Consider the following 24,758-nt stretch of genomic DNA (forward strand, 5'->3'; position numbering starts at 1 on the left):
AAAGCTTCAATTGTTAAGTTCTTCCTTCAAGCATTCCTCTTTTTCTAATGGTTTGTCTAAACCATTAAACCAAAAGCTTTTCACAAGTTAAAATTGCTTAACATATGACGCTAAGTGGTTTATTGAAGCCTGCATTTTTATTCTCTTTGATTACTTGCCTCTTAGTGTATTTGAGAAAGGAAGAGAAAGGAAGAGTGAGCGAAAGAGTGAGGGGAAGAAGTACTGAATGTTCAGTGAGCAAGGGACCTTCAGGTGACTTGATTTAATTGCTTACAAAGAGCAAACTGAGGCTGGGAGCTAGTGGGCAACTTGACCACACAGAGAAGCACAAAGACTGGAACTCAAACCTCCCAACCACAGAGACCAGGGTCTTGAGGGAGAGAGGGATAAATGCATAGACCGGGTTTTGGTAGAAACTAAGAATGAGAAATCATGTACTTCTATCAGCTTCCAGTGGAGCACTCCCCAGTAGTGACTTTGAGGCCAGAGAAACTGGATCAAATCCTAGTTCTTTACCAACTAGACAAATTGTTGACCCCTCTTAGCTTGGCACAGAGAATAACCATTTTTATGATAGCTAATGTTCATTGAGCCTTTGCTATGTGCCAAGCACTGTTTTTAAGCACATCATATATATTAGCTCTTAAATTCTACCTCATAAGCCAGAGGTTTAATTCAGATGATGTCAATTAGGGCCTTAGCCCAAAGTGTTCTCAATAAATTACTTGGTCAATAATTAAAGAATATAAGTATTAAATAATTATATAATCTCTAAATAGTAATAAAATATGTGGGAAAAACTAGTTTTAATGTGGGAAAAACTAGTTTTATATTAATTATTAATATAATCAAATACACTATATTTTAAATTATGATGAATAAAATTCACATTTTAAGATTACATGGTGAATGAATACGCTCACCAAACAAAGAGGCTCTCTTCAAAACATTTCTTGAGCATGGAAAAATTTAGGTTTTGTTTTAAATCCCACTTTCTTATTCTGCCATGCCTGCTTCCTTTAAAGCAAAGAAGCACCTTAGAGAAGACACTCAGCACCCAGCAATATGGATCTGCCAAGTAGGAAATCTTTCTAGCATTTTCCACTGACTAAGGAGGTCCATAAACCTTTGCCTTTTCCTCGCTCCTAGGTTAAGGCAGAACAAGGTTTCTGTATGTATTTAGTTTTTATTTATTTTAAGAATGGATACAAAGGAGTACCCTTAAAGTAGAAGGCTTGACAGGCCACTCTTTCTGTGCTTGTTTTCTTGTGTTAGAGAAATTAAATGCAGGAGAAATCCAACAGGTAGCCAGGCAGCAATTCTCTCAGTCACGTCACGAGACAGCCTCTTTCACAGCTTTGAGATTTTCGCAGTGTGGAGTGTCAGCCTGGTGCTTTTTGGCACCTCCATCTTTGCCTCTCTGCGTTTCATAAGGAAAAGATGCCAACCCAGCCCATCGCTTTTCTGTAAAACCCAAGCGTGTTGTGTCTGAACTCTGTGCCCCTCCTAAGGCTGATCTATGACAAGAATAATTCATATACTTGTGTAAGTGACAGTTGTTGTCTTCTGTTGACATATTTTATTGCAACTGTGATACTATGAGGCCTTGAATTTAGAATATAGAAGGCTTAATTTTTCAGAACTGAGCTAAGAAGTGATTCTAGTGAGGATTTATCAAACTGCATGGTAAAGTATTATTAACTGGTATGTTCACTTCATGTCTTCATTTTAAATCTCTAATGTTCTTATGAAGCAGTGAGTAAAGGCTTTGCTTTGTTGATAGTTGTTCCAAATTCTGAAGCTCAGAGAAAAGCGAAGAACAGAGGCATAATGACATAGGTTTGGTTTAATATTAGTCAAGTAGATATAAAAGCATGCCTTCCTTTGAGAAATTAAAATACTGTTAATACTTGCCAAATGGATTAATTCAATTATTACAATTTACATCATAGAAAATATCACCTCGGCATCTCATTAATGAAAACTAACTTTAAAATGGAAGTTGATAAGAAAATGCAGTTATATTTGCAAGTATTAGATGCACATAACTTTTCAGAAACATATCCCAAATTAGATCCATTTGTATGGGTTACGAAAGGCAGCAGTTAAATGATTTCACTCACAGGCCTTGGTGTCTTCAAAACCAAACCCAAATTCAGGCTGTGAGCAACTTGGGCAGAAACTGAAACCTCTCTGGGCCTCAAGGTCTTCGCCTTCAAAATGACAATTTCTGGGAAGAGCCTTATCATTAAAATAATTCCTATCCTATAGCATTGCAATAAGGATTAAATTAAAAAGTTAAAAAATAGTATATGAACATTTTAGCACATTTCCCAGCACATTCTAAACATGCTATTAATAAACTGTGGCTATTAATACTACCAAATGCAGAATGAAAATTACACCTTAGATGAGAATGTTTGCTAAAGAAAATTTGTCTTCACACATCTGAAATGCTTTCAATCCACTCATTTCAGGTGAAGGAGTCCAGTTTTCTATTTTCCTTTGTAGTTCGCTTCAAATCATAACAATGAAACTGAATGGAAAGGAGAATCTGCTGTCTGCATGACTTACCATCTCACTGAGTAGCCCAACGATCTCGCTGAGAGTACATTGTTATCTCCATTCCCAGGCGTGGGAACTGAAACCCAAGATTTACTGCAGCTGCCCAAGTTCATCCTGCTACTGATGACCAAGTTAGGTTCTCAACCCAATTAGGTCACTAATGCCCATTCTCTTACACTCTATTCTACAGTGGAAATAAGAGTGAGTGGTGGTGGGGAGGTGGACTTAGAGCTTATTTCTACTTTACATAAAGTTAATCTAAGTCAATGGTTCCCAATTTTCTTGAGATCAAAATCTCTTCACACTCTATCAGAGACCTCATAAAGCTTTTGTTTGTAGGGGGCATGTTTATTGATATTTCTGTATTATGTATTATAAATGAAAGCTAAGAAATTATTTATGTTTCCTTATTCACTTATTTAATCATTAAGAATGAAAATTTTAAATGATGATAATTTATAATTTTTAAACTTGTTATAAAGAAATAAACACATTACATGTTAGCATACATATTTTTATGTTTTCTAAAACAAACCACATTTGGTGAGAAGAGTGACTTCATTTTACATATTTAGCAAATCTCATAAATGTCTGACTTACAGGTGACAGCTGGACTCTCCTGTTTACTGCTGCGTTCATTCTGTTGTACTAACTCCACTGAGTGCTCATGAGACCACAAAAGTGAAAAGGGCCAATGTCTTACTATTATTATAAAAATTGTTTGGTCACTGGATACCTTGAAAGATCTCAGGAACTCCTAGGGGTTCCAGCCCACACTTTAAGACCCACACACAGTTGGGTAAAATCTGTAAGAAAACTAAGAAGTCTGTCACCAACTTTAGTCTGCAATAATAACCCAATTTCATCACCCAACTACCTACTCATCCACTAAGTGTCTCTTTGTACTCTTCTAGAAAAGAATGATGAAAAAAAATTTTTTTTAGCTCTAGGAAATACTAAACATTGAGTGGGAAAAGATTAAAAGTAATAATATCACTCAGCTAAAACAAAATATAGAACAATGTGTCAGAAATAAATTCGGTTAATTCACTCTTCAGAGACAAAAATTAATGTACTTTTATCTTTACAGAATAAAAAGACAAGCCTTTGTTGTACAATTGAATATAACTGAAGTGTCATTCTATTTTTGTGGTGTTAACCAAAATGATTCAGTGAAGGCACTAGTCAAATATTAGCAGACATGCCCCCTACTAGAGTAAAAGATGTGAGGAGAACATTGGAAATCTTATATAAAATGAGAAAAATTTAATAAAATATTTGGGTAGTGTTAAGAAACAGTATAAGTTCAATCATTTGGTTATTTATGAGATTGTTCTTTAAAATGTTTTACCTAAGAAATATGGTTTTTTTCTTTCTTGCTTTAATTCAAACCCAGAAACAAGGCATTTGTAAATAATATTTGGTTTTCTTAAATCATGTATTCAAGTTTGCATTGCTTTACCGTACTGTTTCTGGATGGAAAAAAAAAAAGATTATTGTAATGCACTTTATTTATTTCAAATAATTTTGAAACTTAACATAGTACCATAGCTATTCTAGAGGAATCGTACCCTATTTCACAGATATATTAGCAAAGCTGAAGAACTGAATAACTATTATTTCAGTGGCAAGATTGCACCAAAAGAAAAAACTACATATTTGGTACAATGAATAATATTCATAGAGTGTGAAAGAGCATTAACACTAAAATGAAATTTGATGTCCATGGCCAATTGAACCATTCCCCTAAAACAGCATTTGGCTGCAAATTATGCAAAAGTAGCCCGTGCATTGAAGTTCCCAGATGTTGGATCTGAAACATCCCTATTAACATGGATGTGTTCCTCTAACGTCGATTCCTGGTTGAATATTTCACACAGTCTAGAGGTGCTATTAACCTACAAGTTTGTTTTTTAGTATCCGGGAGCTCTGAGGAACAGAAAACATCTCGTTTCCTCAGAAGAGAGCCCCTTGTGTAATACAGCACTGAGAAGATTTCCTCCGTTCCCTCAGGTTCTTCGCAGTAATAGCCTGCTCGAGTCCACAGACTACTGGTTGCAGAATCAGAGGACACCCTGCCAGATTGGTTTTGTGGAGGACAAATCCGAAAACCCAATTTGCGCTTCCGTAAGTAAAACCCAACTCGGGTGTCGTCTGCGAAAGCAGGGAATCTGCCCGTGCGGTAGTACCATGGACAGCAGTTTCCTAAATGGTTAAGTACAAGGTCCGGAAAGTCTCCTTTTGAAAATACATAACTGGTTTATAAAGACTGTTAACAAAATAACATGCAGCGCTCATGTTTCTACTCTAATTTTGCTCATTTCGACAGGTTAATTAATCTGCTCAATTCTCTAAAAAAGGAAAAATCCAGGCTTATGTTTTCAAAACTGACTGAGAAAAAGGTTCAGAAACAGAATTGTAAGATATTTAAAAAAACCACTCAAAGGCTCTCTAGGATTCTTTTCGATATATTTTATAACTTCTGCTAGTAAGTATTTCCCATCATGAAAACTGTGTAGAATTTCTCTACTGTTTTTGTAACTTATGGTCACTGGAAATGTTTTCAACTTAAGAGATATACAGGCATGCATTTTAATAAACTGGAGTTAAGCTTTACATACAAAACCTTCCTTTTTAAGAGAAAGATGTTCTTACAGATAAATATAATTCTTATGGCTTAGAATGTGAGTACATATAGCTGATGCGAAATTGCTCCTTCCTACATGTTCTGCAAAACTATATGTTTCATTTGAATCGAAATCACCTAGCTCTTATGGGGTCATGGTGACAGAGTTTCCAAGTAATATTTTCAAAGAAGAGAGAAATGTAATTCTCATGACTAAACTGAGAGCATTAGCTTTGAGCTATTCCTGGAGGTAAGTTGCATGCCAGCATTTCTGTTAAAAGCCAAAAAAAAAAAAAAAATGAAAATGGGATGGAGAAGCTTTTTATATATAATGAGCAGAACCAGAAGAACTGGCAGACAGACAGAGGAAAAACATTTCACACTGAAGAGTCTCATAGTGCAAGGAAAGCAGAGTCCATTAGACAGACTTAATTAAATCTCTTTGTTTAAGTAAATGATTTTGATTCTGCTACTGTTAGGACTTTTGATCCCTTGTCCAGAAAACTAGTTGATGGATAAAAAATCTTTAGGGAAAACAAAAAGGATTAGGTGGCAAGTAATTTAATAGTGATAGCTTCTTGCAAATTCAATTCTGAGATGAGTTGGAAAATTTAGGCGTTTGCTGATACTGGTCTCTAATTACACCGTTAAAAATTATAAAAAGAGAGAAATAGAAAGTAAAAGCTATCAGCAGCTACACGTTGGTCAAAGTTGTCATCCAAACAGCTCCTGTATTAAGTCTCCCATTTGAAAAAGGCCCAAAGGTTGAGGCACTAAAAATTTTGTAGTGAAGGGTAAAGAGGACTTCTCTAAACTTTATATTTTTGGAATCTGGATTATAGATCTACTATAAGAAATGCTAAATTTATTGCCAAATTTAAGATTACCATTGGATCTCCCTAGGTGTAAGAGAATTCTTCTATCTCCCACCAATCCCAGTGGACTCAAATTTGGACTTAAAACTCTCTGACTTCCTTTGTTTCTGTTTAGTGTCCAATGATGACAGTGAGCTTGAGCTGATTCATCCTGTCTTTCTGGCTCTTTCTATTCTTTCCAAAAGTGGAGAAAATCTAAACACAAATAAAAGGCATACCTAAAGATTTGTTTTCTCACAATAGTTTGCGATAATTGAAGCTGACACACACACAAAAAAATTGCCCATGACTCTGAACCTAGATTTCAGGATCCCTAGGAAAAACTAGCCCTAGTCTCTCAAAAAGTATCCTGTAGTCACTGTTTCTTAATTTACAAGTCCTTTCTCTCTTTCTGACTTGGCACAGATTTCTAGGACGGGGAGAAGACACAGAGTCCAGAGGTGGACATTGCCAAGGGGCAGTTATTATCTAGAGGTAAAATAGAGGTGAGCAAGAGAGATGACTGACCAGGACAGGGAGTTCTTGATCAAAACAGCCCCACGGCAGTAGCAAAAATGGTCAAGGAAAAAGTATCTTATTCTTTTTCGAAAGAAATTCTCTACAGCAGCATGAAAAATGAAAGTGTAACTTAAAGAAGAAAAAAAAACCTGTATTATAAAATAATATCATCATTAAAGTTTAATTTTTAAAAATTAGCTTAATAACAACATCCCAAATCTATTTATAAATAATCACAGCAGATTCTGAGGAACGTGTAGCAGAGTTGTCCCATATTTTCTTGCACTGTACTCTGTTCATCACTCTAGGGGACTCTATTCTATGTGAATCACTGCTACTTGAACTCGTTTCTTCCTGAACAAAATTTGCAGCCAGCTTTTTCATATCTAATTTTGATTGGCTTGGCATCCATTACACTAAACACCAAATTTCTGGATTTGCTGTTGCTTAAAAGAGAACACCTCAGTGTTCCAATGTCCACTTAACAACGTTATCGAAGGGCAATTTCAGACTTGGAAAACCTTCGGGGCGTTGTGTGCATGAATCGGTGTGGATGTCTGTTCCCAAGCATCAAACGATGAGCTTTAGTCATTTCGATAGGGCACCGCATTCATTTCACACCTGCAATGAGGGGTCTTAGTGAAGAGCAGTTTGAGACTGTCAGAAACATGATGGGCACCCCCAAACAGGAGCTGAGAGCCAGGACATCTGGCTCAGAAGGCCCCTGAAAGTCACCCAACCAACGTTTTCAAAAGGTATCACATGCGAAAATGATGTTTATGTTTTTCCAAATAGCATTCTTCTAGCAAACTAGATGATTTTATTTTTCCTTCAAAAATCAAGTTTGGAAACTAGTTATTAATTCTTTAATTTTAGACTCGTAGAAAAATTGCAAGAAGAGAGCAAAAGATTCCCAGATTTCCCGAATGCTAACATTATACTATATTTACTCTATCCTTTTCTTTGCATATGGTTACGTATCTGCGGGTAAATACACACTTATGATTTTTTTTTTCTAAACCATTTGAGAATGAGTTGCAGACATAATGCTCCTTCATTCCTACATACTTCAATGTGGAACAAGAATATTTAAAACCAAGATTGAACCCAGAGCTGCAGAAACTCTTGTCCAGGCTACTAACTCAGCACGCCTGGCATAATGATATTTTTAAAATACGTATTCGACAATTTCAGGAAGAAGCTAAATACTGCCTGCATAAAAATAAAAACTCAAAACCTGTTGGCAGAAGTCAGTCAGACTGAGCAACACAAAAAGCCCTGTATTTAAGCCCACTCTCTCCTCAGCACACAGTTTAAGTGAGGAGGAAGCGAGAGGGAGCTCTCAGCTCCCACCCCGGTAGATTATTTCTGCCAGCTTCATCCAAATTTGTTCAAGAGAGAAATTCCTGTAAGTTCCATTTCTTCCATCTTGTATATTTCTAGGGGGTTTGAATATCCCCCGCCTTAGACCAGTCCAGAAGCGAACTATTTTGGAAGCTCGCTTCCTAACCCGGCCTTACATAAAATAGATAAGGCAAGGACTCTCTGGGTACGCAGGAGAGTAGAGCACCCACAGCCTGGTCTGTGTGACCTCCCCTTGCCCCAGGCAGCAGCTCCTGAGGCACCTTGAGAAATCCAAGAGTCCTGGTCAAAACTTAGACTTTCAATCAAAGTTCCACTCAACCTTTCCAAACTTCTAGAAGCCAATAAGTTAGAAAGAACACTCTCCTGAGATTTCAGGAGAGTGTTTTTCCACCAAGGAATGGTGGAAAAAAGAGTCACTCACCAAAGCAAGTAGGTGGCTCTACCTCCATGAAAGCCAGATGTAAGAAGACACAGAAACCTAGAAAAGTGATGAATAAAACTGAGACTGAGCTTTTGATAAATAACTCGAGGGCTAAACCTAAACAGTGTGGCCAAAAAATAATAGGCCTTCAACCTAGTCCATACGTTTGTTAATATCTCGAATTCCTGAAACAGTTACAGAGAAAATTTTTATGAGTTGATTTAGATTGAAAATTGAGTCCATATTCAATTTCATATGCTGTAGATAAAATGCTACATAATAAAAATTAAGGCCATTGACTTTTTTTAAGAGGCTCAAGAAAATACAATGTATCTCTAAGCATTACATAACTGAAATAAGACTTCTAATAATTCATAATATGAAGCATTAAGAGGAAAATATAGATGATTATTTATATGACTATTTAAGTATGATGCAATTGCAGAAACCAGTTTTAAAATGTTTACACTTGAGTAAACATCAGAAACAAAATGAAAAGCCAGATAACAACTGTGTTAAAAATATATGTGTAGGCAATATATCTGACAAACTCAGGGTGTCGATCTCAATTCAGAAAGAGCTGCCACAATTCAATATGAAAAGAAATGAAAATTCCAGTAGCAAAGCTGGCAAAGCCAAAGGAAGAAATTCACAAAATAAAAAATGCAATTGCTGATATATACATGGAAAAAAATCGACCTCTATCAAAAAGATGCAACTATTACTATTAAATAATTTGTTTCTAATACACTGCTCAAGATTTTTTAAAATTGTTTTACTCATTGTTGATATAAACACAGGAGGACACTCAGCGATTGCCATTGGGAATGTAAAGTGATACAATTAATATAATCTTTCTGGAGGAAAATTTTGTAATATGTACTATCTAAAACATTTTAAATGGTCATGACTGTGTATCCACTTCTGGAAGTATATTCTAAAGAAATGGCCAGAGTTATATGCAGACTAGTGTAAAATCCGGTTGCTGCGCAGAGCCAGGTTACCTAAGGCAACAAACAGATGGGTTTAGAACATAGATTCTGCAATCAGGCTGCTATGGTTGAAATTCCAGCACTTCTTTCTCACTTTGAAATCCTGAGCAAACTATTCAGTCTCTCTGTCCCTCAGGTTCCTCATTCGCAAAATAGAGATGATAATAGTATTTACCTCATGGATTGTAAGGATTAAATGCATTAATATTTCTAAAGTATTAGAATAGTGGCTGTACCTTATAAGCACTATGTAAGTATTCAATAAAAGTAACAGCAAATTGTAGAAAAATATTGCATAAATGGTTAAATAAATGCTGGGCATCTATACCATAAAGTTTATGCATCCTTTACCAACTAGGTTTGCAAAATTTTAAGTACATGGAAATAAAGTCTCACAATATAATCATATATAAAAATTGGCTGCAAAATTGTGCATAATATATATTAAACAGGACATATTAATGGATTGGATGAAAGAAAGCGAGAAACCAAGAATAACTCCTATGACTTTGGCTTTAGCTCCCAGGTGGACGGAAGTTTTATTTACTGAGATGGAAAAGACAGAAGGAGGGAGGAAGGGCTGGAGGTGAGAGGAGAGGCTGATGCTGGACGCCTTTCAGTCCCCCAAGTGGAAATGTCAAGTTGGTAGTTAGGTGTACAAACTGGAGTTGCTGGTAAGACCGGGGTGAGATCTGAGGGTCTTCAGGTGACCCTCGGGGAGTAAATAGAGAAGGTCAGTAGAACCAGGAAGAGTGTGCACATAAAGAAGGAATCTTGATAGTTAGTCCTGGGGTGTTCCGATAAGAGCTCATACAGTGACCTCCATGTCCCAACTCCTCCCCCCGAAAGAAAGAGATTCTTATTTAAGCATATAAGCCTGAGTTTTAATATATAATGTAGTATTTTATATATCTTGAGATTTTCTGCCACTAAAAATACAGTCAGATGAATAGATCTGAGTGTACTCTTAAACCTGAGTGTACATACCATTTCTCAAGTGTTTTTTAAAATTTATTTTCATAGAAAAATGCATTATTAAAATAGCTCAGAATAGCTTTGAGTTTCAAATCTTACAATTCCTGATATTATAGCAATTTTCCTCTGAATGGAAAGCCTGTCAAGAAAAACCAACAACAACAAATAATGTTTCTCATTAAAATACCTTTAAGCTTTAAGGATTTTGACTGCATAATTTTGATTTTTTAGTGGAATTATTTGTTTAGATTAACATGTCTTTCTTAATTGGTTCTTTCATAACCCTAGAGAAACTAGTTAGAACTTAATAACATTATGATTTTTTATAACTTAGAGTCTCAAGTTATTTTAAAAAAGTAAATAAATAATAATAAGCAAAAATTAAAAAGTGAACGTGGCTAATGGCTGCCATGGGATGTCTGTTTTTTAGTTCAGAGACTCTTGAGTATTATTTCTCTTTTGTAACAATGAGTCAAGCTCATCTTCGAGGTTTATTAGGAAATGAGGGAGTGCTCAAAGCAGACTTTCTGCTCTTCCACGCTTGGGTATTACACTCTTTTCAAGACCAGAGACAGCTTTGAGGTACTATTCCAGGTAATACCCATCATACCAGCTGGCCCATAGCCTCTGTAATGGTGGGATTTGATGGGATTATCTGGAGGCATTTGATGTACTTGCCAGAAATATCTGAAATGGCTGAAAAGGATAAAGGAAAGTTCGCCCCTTGCTAAGTTGTGTCTTAAGTTTGGTTTAATATAATCATTAAGCAAACAGCCTAGGTCAGCAGTGGTTCAGGCTCTTTTACAAGGCACCAGGGATGAATCTTCAAAAAGAGGGTCTCTCAACCTTTGACGCTATTGTCCTATTAGGCTCAATGATACTTTGTTGGATGGGGCTGCTCCATGCTTTGTAGGGTATTTAGCAGCATCCCTGGCCTCTTCCCACTAGATTGCAGTAATACCCTCGTTCTAATTGTAACAACCGAAAATGTCTCCAGACATTGCCAGTGCCCCTTGACTGAGGGGCGTGGGCAAAGGGCAAAATCACACCCAGTTGCAACTGCTGCTCTAACGTCTCTCAAACCTTCACCTCCAGTCGCTCCTGAGGTATCTATCGCCTGTCCTTGTGTCAGCCTCAGCTGAACTTCATCCTCGTGTAGACCTGGAATGAAAACATAGTCCCCACTTTCCCCACATGGTCCCCGTCCTCCTGTTGCTCTCATTAGAGGCCACATGTACCAAGAGGAAGACTGAAAACGAGAGGTTCACGAGACAGTCAAAACCAGCTCAGGATAACTACCTGTAAGTCAAAGTCAAGATCGATTCATTTATGGCTGCTGCTTCCACCACTGAAGAGAATCCAGCACGGCTGGAACATCCCAGGCAGCCACCTTCCTGACTGAGCTATATCACATATATTTATAACTTCTTTTCTTTTTTTTTATCAAATGTAATTCAGTTTCATAACATAATTTAAGAACAATAAGAAAGTAAAGCACCCCAATCCTACTGCCTAGTGGGACATCCGGGTTATCTCCTTCCATGCCTTCCTCCCCAAGCTAGAAAGAGGAAGTGTGTCAACTCGCCTTGATTCCAAGTAGGAATATGAGCCCTGGAGTGAAGAACTTCTAATTTTTCAAAGGAAGTCAGAAATCTGCTTTTCTACATTGACTCTGATTTCTAAATGTTGGCCAATAATAAAGTTTTCTTTCAATATTACGTAAGCAAAACAGAGCCCATCTATGGGATGGGATAGAATCAGCTGGTGCGACTCCAGTTTCTGCTGTCACTTTTGCTTGCCTACCTGGCCTCATCCTTGTTATCTGTCAACTTCTACTTGCGCCTAAATTCAGGACCTCTGTCGCTAAAAAATCCCTCAAATGCTTTTCAGATCAAAAATTCTGAGAGTCTAGGACCAAGTACGTTACCAGAACTCCCCTTCTCATGACCCACATTAGCTCGTCTATGTTTTTACCGCACTCTGCCAATAGACAATACTTCTCTGTGGCTTTATTCTCAGAGTATAATTTGGAAAATAAAGTCTTACCTGTCTTGGAAAGTAAAGGACAATGGACATGAATGTCACCATTTTATTTCTTTTATTCACACATGTACATATATACATATAAATGAATATTTACATACACATGTAATACATATTTCACGTACATAATATATATTATATCATATACATACATTTTTGTTGAAACTGTTGTTCTGGTAAATAAACATTTCACTTCATGAAGACCCAACCAAGAAAGAGTAGTCCTAAAGATAAAAATTAATCCAATAGGTATATTTGCACCCAAGCATCCAGTTCAAGACCCTTTACCTCTGCCCTGTTCAAATTTGCCTCCTGATCAGCCCTCACTGCCCCCACCACACTTTCCCTGGGTTCATTTGAATACTTTCCATTTTTCAGACATCTATGTTCCTTTGCTCACGCTGCTTTCTTATTCTAGGCTACCCTGGAACCAGCCAGCTGCCTCAAAAATTCTTGCAGACTTTTCTAGTCCACCATTTCAACTTCTAAGCATAACTTCTTCAAGACAATTTGGGGAAATCTTTCAGATTAATTCCTGGGAAACTTACTGTGATGTCTCATATTCCTTACTTTACTCGGGACTGACAGTTCATTAATTACATCCATATTGTATTCTTTCAAAATTGCTTTGTCTTAAAAGAATAGATAGTCAACATTCTTATTAAAAGTACTAGTTCCCAGTGTGTTCTTATGTACTTACATATACTTCTCCATTCTCATATATACTTAGGTTTCTCCAAATCCTCTTTAAAAAACAAATATCAAAACAAGCAAAAAGCACTATCTCTCTGTGAAACCATTCATCTTATGTTCCTCCTTCACTTGAGCATAAAACTTAAAAACCAGTAAAAAAGTACACTGGCTCTACTATCTGGCTCTCTCACCGTTTTGCTGAAATTGCTCTTATTTTCAGTAAATCCACTGGCATGCTTTCATGGCTTATACTGCTTATCTCTTAACAGAACTAACTGAACTCATAGTCCCACCCAGCTTCTGCAAACGAGCTATTTTCTCCACGGCTTCAAGAAAGTTAGTTATTCTCTCTTCTAATTATTTTCCTGCCTCTGAGGTCATTACTTCTTTGTTTTAGTCCTGTTCTCCCACCTGGCATTTAAAAGTGGCATTTCCCAACGGTCTGTGTAGAAGGCTTGTCCCTTCTCTCACCGGATCATTCATCTATACCTCGTGGCTTCGGCCACATGTCTATGCCAATGGTCACCATCTCTGGACTATAGACTTATTTTTAAGTGCCTGTTAGATACATCCACCTGAACCCTTTCAAAAATAACCCAAATTCAACTTAACTGTAAGTAAATATCAAAAAATATGTTCTACTTTCTAAATTTTTCAGTTTCTTTTGATGGTTTTATAATCTACACATTTTCCCGGGCTTTCATCCTTAGAATCACACTCATTTTTCTCTTTCATTCTTCCTCTCTAATTGGTTATCAAAAGCTGTTTTAGTTTTTCAGTCTTGCCAATGCCTTTTTAGTCCCACTTCACTATTTTACTAAGTTAGCTCCTCATATTTCTTCCAACTATTTAGCACACAAAAATTAAAAGCAAACACAGGAAGTAAGGAAGGGAGGGAGGAGGAAGAGAGGGAGAGAGAGAGAGTGAGAGAGAGAGAGGGGGAGAGAAAGAGAGAGAGAGAAAGAGAGAGAGAGAGGGAGGGAGGAAGGAAGGAAAGAGGGAAGGGAGGGAGGGAAAGGGAGAGACAGAAAGAGGGAGGGAAGGAGAGAAAGAGAGAGAGACTGTGTGTGTGTGTGTGTGTGTGTGCATGCGTGTGTGTGTGCGTGTGCATGTGCATGTGTATCTTTGAGACAACTATTGAAGAAAGAAAGAAAGAAAGAAAGAAAGAAAGGAAGAAAGGAAGAAAGGAAGAAAGGAAGAAAGAAAGAGAGAGAAAGAAAGAAAAAAGACCCTAGCAATCTTGAAAGGCCACTGGTATCTTTTTCTCCTGAAACCCTTTGTAGCACCAAATTCCTAGATTTATTTTAAGGTTCCAGTGATATGAATAATTACATTCCCAGTCCCCCCACCACCACCACCCTCATCCTCACATAATTCCTCTAGCAGCCACTGAGTCAGTTCAGTATAATTCAAGACCATGGCTATAGTTTTAATTGAACTGAATATAAATTCCATTTATATTCACCATTGTTACACTAGTTTTTAAAACGTTACCTTCAGTGACAGATCAGTGAGGAAACACGTTGACATGGATACACTTTAACATTGAAAACACACAATTTTTATTTGCCAGAGCCTAGTGGTAGCACCAAAACAAAATGTCACTTGGTGATTGTATTTATGCCATGTGGTAAACAAACAGTATGTACTAGAGTCCTCCTATTCTGCCAGACTAAGTGACTGAGCTTCCATTGGTGAAATTGCAGAACTCAAGAGTGGGAATAAAACTCAGAAAGATATATTGCCCATTGCACTCACTTTTCAGGTGGAAAAAAAAACAAAGTAGCATTGAAGGGAAGGATTGCTCAAGGCTACAGAATAAATTAGTAGCAAGGCCGAGTCTAAAGCCTAAATCCACAAGCTCTTAGCACAGTGGGCACAGCACTTTTTCGATATTCTGATAGACCTTCCTTCCCTCCTCTCCCAAAAAAAATTTTGTTAAAATTTAATGAAAGGTACAATTTCTTCATTGTAAGATTATGTTTAGTTGAGGCATAAAAGATTTGTTTTACGAACCCATGCCGAAGACCCTATATTAGTATGACTGAAAAGTGCCGAGATATCTAGCTTTTTGGTAGTTTTTAGTAAATTTAAGATTGTCACATGTTTATATAGAAATTACTGTCACATTATAGCTGACAGGTATCTAGTTCTGTCACCCATACGTATAAATATTATTAAGATCTAGTTTGTCTCTACAATCAAGCCAAAGCAGCTTTGCCCTTGGCCATTTCACTTACTCATCCAGCTGGCATTTATTGGGCCTTGCCCTGTGCAGACCACTCTGCCAGAATCTCCGAGGGGTAAGAAATATGAGCAAAGATTCTCTGCATCTTAGAAGCTCAGAAAACTGGACATTTTAGATAATCTATCACAGCAACTCCGGATCCTGATTCCCCCTCTCCTGGGTTTGTTTTGTTGTTGTTTGGTTTTTTTAATTTGATTTTTTTTTTTAAAAAATATGGCCAGGTTGTATTGGAGAAGTCTGTTTGCCCCTCACCGTGTGAAGTCTTTGTTGTCCCTTCTCAGAGATGCACAGTCACCTGGAATGACGCTGGTGTTAGCAGGTCTCTCTCTGACTGTCAGCCCCAGATCTATCTTTTAAGCTTCCTGCGTCTTACAGTGCTACGCCCCTGCCTACCAGACTCCACTATTTACCAGCTGATGCTCTATTGTTTTTAACAAAGCCCTGGAGAATAAGTTGCTCAGCAGCCTGACCCAATTAAATTTAGGCAGGCGTGATTTTTGAGACCAGGTATTGAGTTTTCTTCCGACTCCAGGAGGACTCTCCTTAGCTGTCTCTTCTTCTGGTTCTCTCTAGCAAATGGACTGGTAACTGGTTTAGCCTGTCGCTCTTAATTAAGAGGAGCTATTGTTTTTTGAGAATGCCCTTAAGCCTGAACTTCCCCAGACTCTATTTGAAACAATCTCAGTTTGGTGGGGGAAGCCTCTGAGCTCTCTTTTCTTACAGACTACCCCTCCTCTGGACAAACTCTCTGAGCCCTGGGCCCTGGGCGGGGGGTGGGGAGGAGCAGTCAGCTCTGGTGTTCTTGGCTGCCTCTCCCAGGGCAGACCTTCTGCTCTACAAGCTAGCTAGAGTGAGAGTGGCTGGCGGTGCCCTTGGGAGCCTCAGTCTGTCACACCTGGCGTAGCACCTGAGTAGGGCTATGTGGAGGAAAGAAGCCCTCAGTTTCTTGGCTTCCCTCACCGGGGATTCAGCCTCTTCAGTTTGAAGCTGGAGGGGATGAGAAATGCTGGCCGTCTCTGACTCTCAGTGAGATACAGTCAGACTTGTTTGGAAGCTGAGGGAACAGGGGGCCCAAATGCCCAAACGGAGTTTCTATCAAGTAGAATTGGGGGGAGGGCAGGCGGGGGAAAGGAGGATGTGAGTGGTGATTTAAATGCCACATCCTCTCTGTGTTTTGAGTTTTAGTAGATTTTCTTGAAAAATGTTTCTTCATCTTCTGTATGTTCTTAGGACAATTTCTGTAGAATTAAAATATTTGCCTTTAAAGTTTTTGTCAGCGTTGCTTGTTCCAAACCTGGAACTCATTATGGCTTCTTATTTCCAGCCCATTTCACTCCATATTACCAGCTTAGCCCTTGGAGGTGTTTGAGTTTTTGACCCAGGCTGGGTTTGTAACTGTAGAATCAGAGGTTTTATGTCTCCCATTAAAGGTAGCTTAAAATCCTGTAGCATTCTGCCTTGTTGAGGGTAAAGCTGACTTTCATGAAAGTTAAAACATTCACTGTCCCTGAGGAAAAGCATCTTTTTAATAAAAAGTTGACAAGTGAATGCTTATGGAGAGAGCCAATATTTTTTTCAGGAAAAAGAAAAAAAATGGAGTTCCTTGGAATACATGGAGTCCAACTTCAGAAGATACTTTTGTTAATTTTATTCTAAAACGTTTGACGGGTGTCACTCAATGTCCAGAGCAACCATCGAAAACTTGTTAAACAGCATTATTATTATTTTTTTAAACTTTAAGGAATATCATTTGAAAATAAACCCACAAAATAATTTTTTTTTGTAAAATGTTTCCTTTGACACTACATGAATTGATGTGCAATATAGTTGTTGACTGGAAACTACTTAGACATTTAAGGAGGTCTGACAAAAGGTACGTGCGAGAGAGCTAAAGCTGAGCCATTCTCTGTAATACTAGTTGTATAGCTGACTTAATTGTCTATTTTTGTCACTCATTTGTTCCAACATAGTCATGAGAATTTGGTCACGTATCCTTGAAATCACCATAATATTCATGTATTTTTAACTATAAATTCATGGGTAGATATATCTGTACCAAAGAAAATTCTCCGGTCACTGCAATGTTTATATAATAGCATTGATAAGTAAAATGAGGCGGATGAAAGCTAAAATAACTGATGTTGAAATTAAGAGTCATACTTCATTTATCATGACATATTCCCAAGTGACTTGGTGGATAAGAGCTCAAAAGTTCCTTCCAATTTTAAGACGCTTTTCAAATGCTTCTTCCTGACAGTGCAGTATTGGAAGAAAGTGATATTTTGCCTAATTAGCGGGAGCAGCATAATTTTCCTGCCTTTATTTTCTTTTTTTACACTGACCTTCAACATGGTATTCTGTTAACTCAGCAGACTGCTATTTTTCTGACGTTTAATCTATGAAAACACACTCTGAATTGCCTAAGAAGCAAAAGAATTAGGGATGTATTTTTGATTTACCTTAGTAACTGCAAAGGGAATTTATCAATCAATGCCACAGGCTTCGAGCTAGCCTTATGACAACTCAATTCTATGGACTATTTTCCTTCCTTCAGTAAGTTTGTCTTCAAAGATTTCTGTTTTCCTCTGTCATAATCCATTCTCACTCTTCATATAGGCAGAGATCTCTTAATCCAAAAAGAGATTCTTTGAAAGAGAAAATTCAAAAAACTTAGACTCGAGCCTGGAAACTGAAGAGAGAATTAGTATGCTTAGGAAAAGTCCACTTGGGTTTTTAGTTTATGAAAGCACTTTTCAAAATGAATCAATGGTGAACATTTTAGAGATTGCCTAAAACAAAGCTCCACAAAACATTTAAAGATGTTACAAAAATGATGGGTTCCTGTGAGCCGTGAAATTTTTATCACATCATTTGTTTGAAAACAAAACAAAACAAAAAAACAAAAAACTCAATTAATTTGTAATAAACAGTATTTATGTGAATATGTGAAAAAAAATGTGAAATGCATGGACCTGATGTTGTCTTAATGTGTTGATAATTATGGGAAAAATCATGTAAGCTTTAAGCTCTCTTGAAATATAATAGCATTGATAAGTAAAATGAGGCGGATGAAAGCTAAAAAATCAATTGTGTAGCTGAATAAACAGCTACACAATTGAAATCAATTGTGTAGCTGTTTATTTTCTATTTGTAGGCGTACTTTATTATTAATATCATGTCTTCTTTAAAATTAAAAATTTTTAATACTAATTATCAATGCCAGGAAGCAATTAATGAAACTGCCCTTCCAAGATGAAATGGGCATAGATTTGCCAGCCAACCCTCCAAGAGGCAGTGAAGGGGAGTTTCTCAGCTAATGCTGCCTTCTAGAAGCTACCTCCAGTAGGCACCATTTGTTAAAATGACAAAACACTGCTCATTGTTTTATTTGGGCTTAGACATATATAGGAAGAATGAAGGGAGACAATACAGCCCAAATACAGCTTAATTCTTCTACAAAGAAATAACTTTTCTATATCAATGAAAGAAGTATTGAATTCATGACCTACACAGAGTTCTGTGCAAAGTGATGAGCTTTTAATAAAACAAGTACTCAAATGGAGATAGAGGAAGCACAGAGCCACAGTATCATATGGATGATTCGCACAGATGACTCCTGCAGGCTCTTCCATTCCTAACCTATATGACTGTGTGAAAATTTTCAATAAAAAAAGAATTAATATTTATTGAATACTTCTGGGCTGCTAGGAATCTCTTCCTAGAACATTGGGTAGATTTATTAATTCAGACAGGATCCCTACGCAGTTGGGAGTATGATTTTCTCCAGGTGAGACTGACTTGGACGGTCTACCTGATTCACAAAGCTAGTAAATAGTGGAACCAGAAATAAGATTCAGGCAATCCAGTCCCCCAGCCCTGCCTGCCCTGTCTCCATATTGTCTGGAACCATCTCTAGCCCTCTGACTTCATGGCAGTTGAACAACCTGCCTGTTCCTTTTTATACAGAGACAGAGGGCTCCTTAACTACAAAAGTGATCGTTTAGTGATTCCAAAGATTGCGTCCTTTTTATTGCTACCATTTTAGGTGTCTATCTTATAATTTTTCTGTTCTCTTGTTGCCTATTACTACGGAGAGCTTTATAATGCTTTATTTCACAAATTGCTTCCACTAATAATAGTATTGCTCTGAGGTTTTACAGAAACCCTATGAAGTAGGCAGCATAGGTACTATAAGTACAGAAATATACATGGTGGGTGTTGAAAGGTTTAGTACTTCTCCAGGATCATAAAGCGATGACATTGGTGCCTGAAACCAGGCCCTCCAATCACATTTGCGTAGCAACCTCTTCATGGTCATGTCGCTTGCCAATTAAAGGATTGATTGGGAAAATAAAGTCTTGAGATTTCATATCCTCGATTTTCTAGAACAGCAGTTTCCAAAATATAGCTCTTGGGCCAAATCTGGCCCACTGCCTATTTTTGAAAATAAAGTTTTATTGGGACAATAAATTCATGTACATATTGTGTACAGCTGCTCCTTCCCTCTCCCCCTCGTCCCCCACCACCACCAAAGAAGCATCGATGAGTCGACTAAATGCAGCAAAGACTTTATGGCTTGCTTACCTAAAATATTTACAGAATGTGGCCCTTTACAGAAAATGTTTGCCAACTTCTGTCCTAGAGCAAATAGCTAACACTTTGAAAGATAAATCTGCTTCTCCACCTTACTGGTTTAGAATAGATAAAAACAAACCTATTTCTCTTTTATCTGAGGAATCTCTCAGGTCTTTTTTGTATCAAGCGTTCAAAGGACTTTGCTCTCCAGTATCAAGACTTTAATTGGTTGATGTCTGCTTTTCATTACTTAAAACCATGATTTGTTTGAAATTTTTATCAAAATGACCTTTCCATAACAATTTTCCACAAACTCTCCTATTCTTGTTTCACTGTAGTAAAGCCCTTTTGAGCTTTAACCCTTAAGCTTCTTTTAATTTGACTACTCCAAGTGTTCTAAGAAATTACATGTTTCATAATATTTTTTCAGACTTACATTTGACAATGAGACAGATATATCGCCTTTTCTTTTCTCTCTAAAGATCTAGCATCGGTGCGGGTGGGGGTGGGAGTAGGGGACCGTATTGCTTTCTGCATAAATCTAGCTTTTGTTTTTTTCAAAGCTGTAATTACTAACAGCACTTTTAGTCCTGTAAACCCTAATTTGCCATCCCATTTTTCTGTAGCCTGGTAATCACATCCTATCAGAGATCACAAAAGCCATGGTGGTGGTCCTTAAGAAATAGTTGATGTGTGGTTTGCAATTTAGAGAGAGGATCCAACACTCGTCAGCTCTTCAGAAAACAGAAGCACGTCCTCGGTGATTCTAAGAGGGTGCGATCAGAAGATGCATGTCTCTGTTTCTGGGCCTCAGAGTTTAGAAAGTAAGTTAGCAAGGGCGTGTACATATACATACTCCTGAGCCCTAACTCATTCATCATTAATGTTGAAAACAGACACTGTGGTCACCAAAAGACAAAGTGCTAAAAGGCTGCTGCATTTGTGGCACAAGAGAGAAAATGTAGGCATTATAAAAACCCTTTTGTCTTTGAGATTCAATTTTGTGATGATATTCTATAATTTAAATTTGCTTCTAAAATTATGTTCAGCCTACCCGAATAGTCATTGTCCTATTCCCTGGAAATACAATGGTGACTGAGAGAGACAGTTTCTGCCATCTTAGAGCCAAAATTTTCTTGGCTTTGCAATAGAATCACCTTGTTTTCCTTTGATAACACTGGTTACCACATGTTGAACAGAAATTTGATTGGCAGGAATACATATTGAGAGATATGGGGGGAGAGGGAGAAAAGGGAAAGAAAGAGAAGAAAGGAAGAAGGAAGGGAACAAAAGGAGAGAAGAAAGGGAGGAAGGAAGGAAGGAGAGAAAAAAGGCAGACGGGCTCAAATAAAATGAAGGCAAAGTCATATACTATCGGAGGGATACTTCTGAAGACTTCGAATAATTCAAGATTAATTTTCTCATGAGTATTAATATAGAGTACAGATTATAGACCTGAGATTATATCAATTAACATCCATTATAGAATATTTTTGCATTTAAATGCACTTTTGAATCACAATATACACTTAATAGTAATTTTTGCTTTGCTCACACCTCTTTTCAAATTCACAAAAAATACAAACTGCCTTACTGCAGACAATCGCTTGGCTTAAGGTCATAGGCGTTCATTTGGGAAACTTTGACGTTGAGATTAATCTCCAGAAGTTTATCCTTGTCTGCCTGCATGGTGAATTTTTTTAAGCTAAACATTGAACCTGCTTTGATTATAAAGAAAAAAAAAAATCTTAACATTGTCTCTAATATTTCATAGAGCAGTTGTCTCCTAAATTAACCACAGGCCACGGGATATGCATCTTTGGTCTATCTCATGGCACTTTATGACTGCTAACTTCATATCCAATGTCACTAATTTGATTCTCTAAGAAAAGATTTTTAGATGATGAGAAGAGTAGCTGCCAAAGTAGGTAGCATTTATCAAAATCACTCCGGGGGGCTGAGGCATGTAACTTTTAGTCCACATGGTACTGAGGGCTGCAGATATACCTCTTAACAGATAATGTGGAGTGACCACGTGGTGGCTGAAGGGTTCACAGTGCACCAGAAATTATGTAATAGTTGACGTTTTGGTTTAATTGGGAGAGCGCTGTGACACAGCTGAAAATCTGGGCCATGTATATACATGTGAAGATCTCAAGAGGGTCAGGCTTTTGTTTATGTCACCATGTTTTAATTCTTTCTGCACGCTACGCAGTACATTACATACATCAATAATATTACTGACATGGATATGCAAGGAAAAGGATGCTCTTACATATTGCCAATGGATATTTAAATCATTCTAACCCGTTTAGATAGGAAACCAAAACATTCGTTAAAATTTAAATCATATATTTGCCCTTTGACCTAGAAATCTCCCTTTTGGAACTGAACCCATAAGTAACTAAAATGAGAATTTATATATGGCATTCTTCACAGTGGCAAGAACAGAAACCAACCAATAAACATGGAAGCAAAGTGATTCCCATTGATGAGAGACTGGTTGGGTAAATTATGCCACGTCAGCCCACGGAAAAAGATGCAGTCATTGTAAAGAAGGCTCTGGAACTATATCACTACACTTGCAGGGATTTGCAAACTATCATTGAATGAAGAAAAGTCAAATATAAAGAAAGGAGTATAAGATGGTCTCATTTTTATAAAGCAAGATCCAAATCCCCCATATATATGTATATGTATATTTATAAAGCAAATCCCCCATATATATGTATACACACACACAAAGATATATATGTCATTTGTCAAGTTCTTATCACAGGATCAAGATATGGAAGGAACAGGGATTTTATATGGAAATGACAGAGAAAACAGTGAGGCCAATTAAATTTAGGGAAGAAAGAATAAAATAAAGACTATACTTCCTCTCAACCTCCCTTCCTGATCCCCTAGAAATTATATTCTCATGTTGTAGATGGAAAACCCAACATGTATTATGATCCCATTTTTTGAAAACAATAATGTATGTATGCAAAATTAGAAAAATTTATATCGTAAGACATATAGATGTCCAAATGAAAAAGCATGGTTGTGTTATATATATAACACTATAATTCTGTTACTGCAAAACAAATAAAATCCTCATATTTCTGTGTATGTACATATACATATTGATAGATAATAGATATAAATAATAGAGACAAAAGAGTTAATAGAGACAGAGAGGTATAGAGATCTGTATCTATAGACATATAGACATATGTTTATTTGGAGAAAGATGTGTAAGGACATATATTACTCTGTTAAAATTTATTACCACACTAGTGTGAGCATTGGAGAGGTAGAGATTATTAGTTTTGCCTTTACATATCTTTTATTATTTTTCCTTTTACTTATTATAATGACCATATTATCTGTAAAGACTAAATTAAAATATTTTTTTAAATAAATTTTAAAAAGCTAGATGATCTGCGTCCACCGGATGCTCCATGAAGCTGGGAGAAGGTTCAGATTCTCTCAACTGTTCTTCAGTGTGATGTTCACACCAAAGATATGAATCAAAGGAGGTGGGACCACAGCGGAGGGAAGACTTACTTCTGGTCAAAGAAGATGATGGGGAAAACTAAACAGCCAAAGTAATTTCCTGAGAAGATGTGAATTTCCTTTAAGTTGTAGCATGAAAACCAGAAAAAATATTAATTGGACAAAAAAGATAGAAGAGAAGGGAAGAGAATTCTAGGTAGGTACAAAAACATGACCAAAAGCAAATACATATAATCGTCAAGTAGGTTTAATATTTACATTAAAGATCTTAATGCAGCTCTGAAAAAAAGGACTATCAGAGTTACACGATTTTAAGACCAGAACTCACTTACTTCATGTTACCTGGTGACTGATTTTCATCAAAACTGAAACTCCTAATATTCAAATGCAAAGGGATAAAACTTAACATGCCAGAAAGTGAAAGAAAATGTTTGAAACTCTAAATAATAACGAAGATCTTCTAAAATTAACTAAAGAATATCTGAACAAAAAATTTTAAGGGGCTCAAAATATTAGTGGCAATTTACTGTAGCCTGCCTTAGTTAACACTTTTAAAGTTTAATGCCAAAGAGAAATGCAGATTTCCATCTCCTTATATATTTAATAACTTTCTGAAATTTCAGTGACTATGCATGTAAATAATTTGTAAATAATTCATGGGCAGCCTCTGCATATGCCTTTCATCAGAGCCTTTTATTTTTTTAGCAGAAATCTTTTTTTCAAATGAAATCTTACCTGTTCCCATTATAAAAACAACAACAACAACAAAAACAAAAAACAAAAAACCCAGAGAAAAGCATAAATGCTCATTTGAAGGCCTGGAGACCTGAGGAATCAAATTCACTCACAGTTCTAAACAGAGTGTGGGTGACTGAATGACAGTGTTTCTCTATGACCATCTGTCTGTCTGTCTGTCCCGTTGGGAGACTGATGGACTGTCTGTTGGTCGGCTGGTGCAGCCCCAGGACGACCTATCAATCACTAAAGATGATTTTAAAAGAGCATGTGAAATAAAATACCTCTGTTGTCCCAGATTTCTAGCTCCCTGTATTGCACTTTGTCTATAATTTTGTTTTGTAAACTGCGTTAGCTGGATACTGAGGTTTTTTTACTCAGTTTTCTTTCATTGTGCAATTTTAAGAATAGCTCCATTTTTAGTGAGCAGCCCGGACCTTGCATTGTTGGCGTCCTTAGCAAAAAACATACAAGGGTGCTCAGGCTCACAGCAGATTGCATCTCCCAACAGTGTCTCTCCTCGTGTTCCTCAGCCTGACACTTTTCTGGGTTCCTGCCTATTTCTCTGGCTATTCATGTCTTTGTCAGTTCTCTGACTCTGCCCCTATGTCAGCATTTTAAAGAGTTCTGCACTGGTCCCTCATGC

General features: G+C 37.1%; 1 protein-coding gene across 1 annotated transcript in view; it reads left to right on the forward strand.

The window, feature by feature from the left end:
- SPHKAP (SPHK1 interactor, AKAP domain containing) overlaps positions 1–24,758 on the forward strand; it is an 86,012-nt gene that overhangs the window by 13,719 nt on the left and 47,535 nt on the right. The window contains exon 2 of the mRNA XM_006906778.2: positions 4,579–4,692. Within this exon, the coding sequence (XP_006906840.2) occupies positions 4,579–4,692 (114 nt within the window). The remainder of the gene's footprint in view (positions 1–4,578; positions 4,693–24,758) is intronic.

The sequence above is a fragment of the Pteropus alecto genome, unplaced genomic scaffold, assembly GCF_000325575.1.
Source record: "Pteropus alecto unplaced genomic scaffold, ASM32557v1 scaffold110, whole genome shotgun sequence".
NCBI lineage: Eukaryota > Metazoa > Chordata > Mammalia > Chiroptera > Pteropodidae > Pteropus > Pteropus alecto.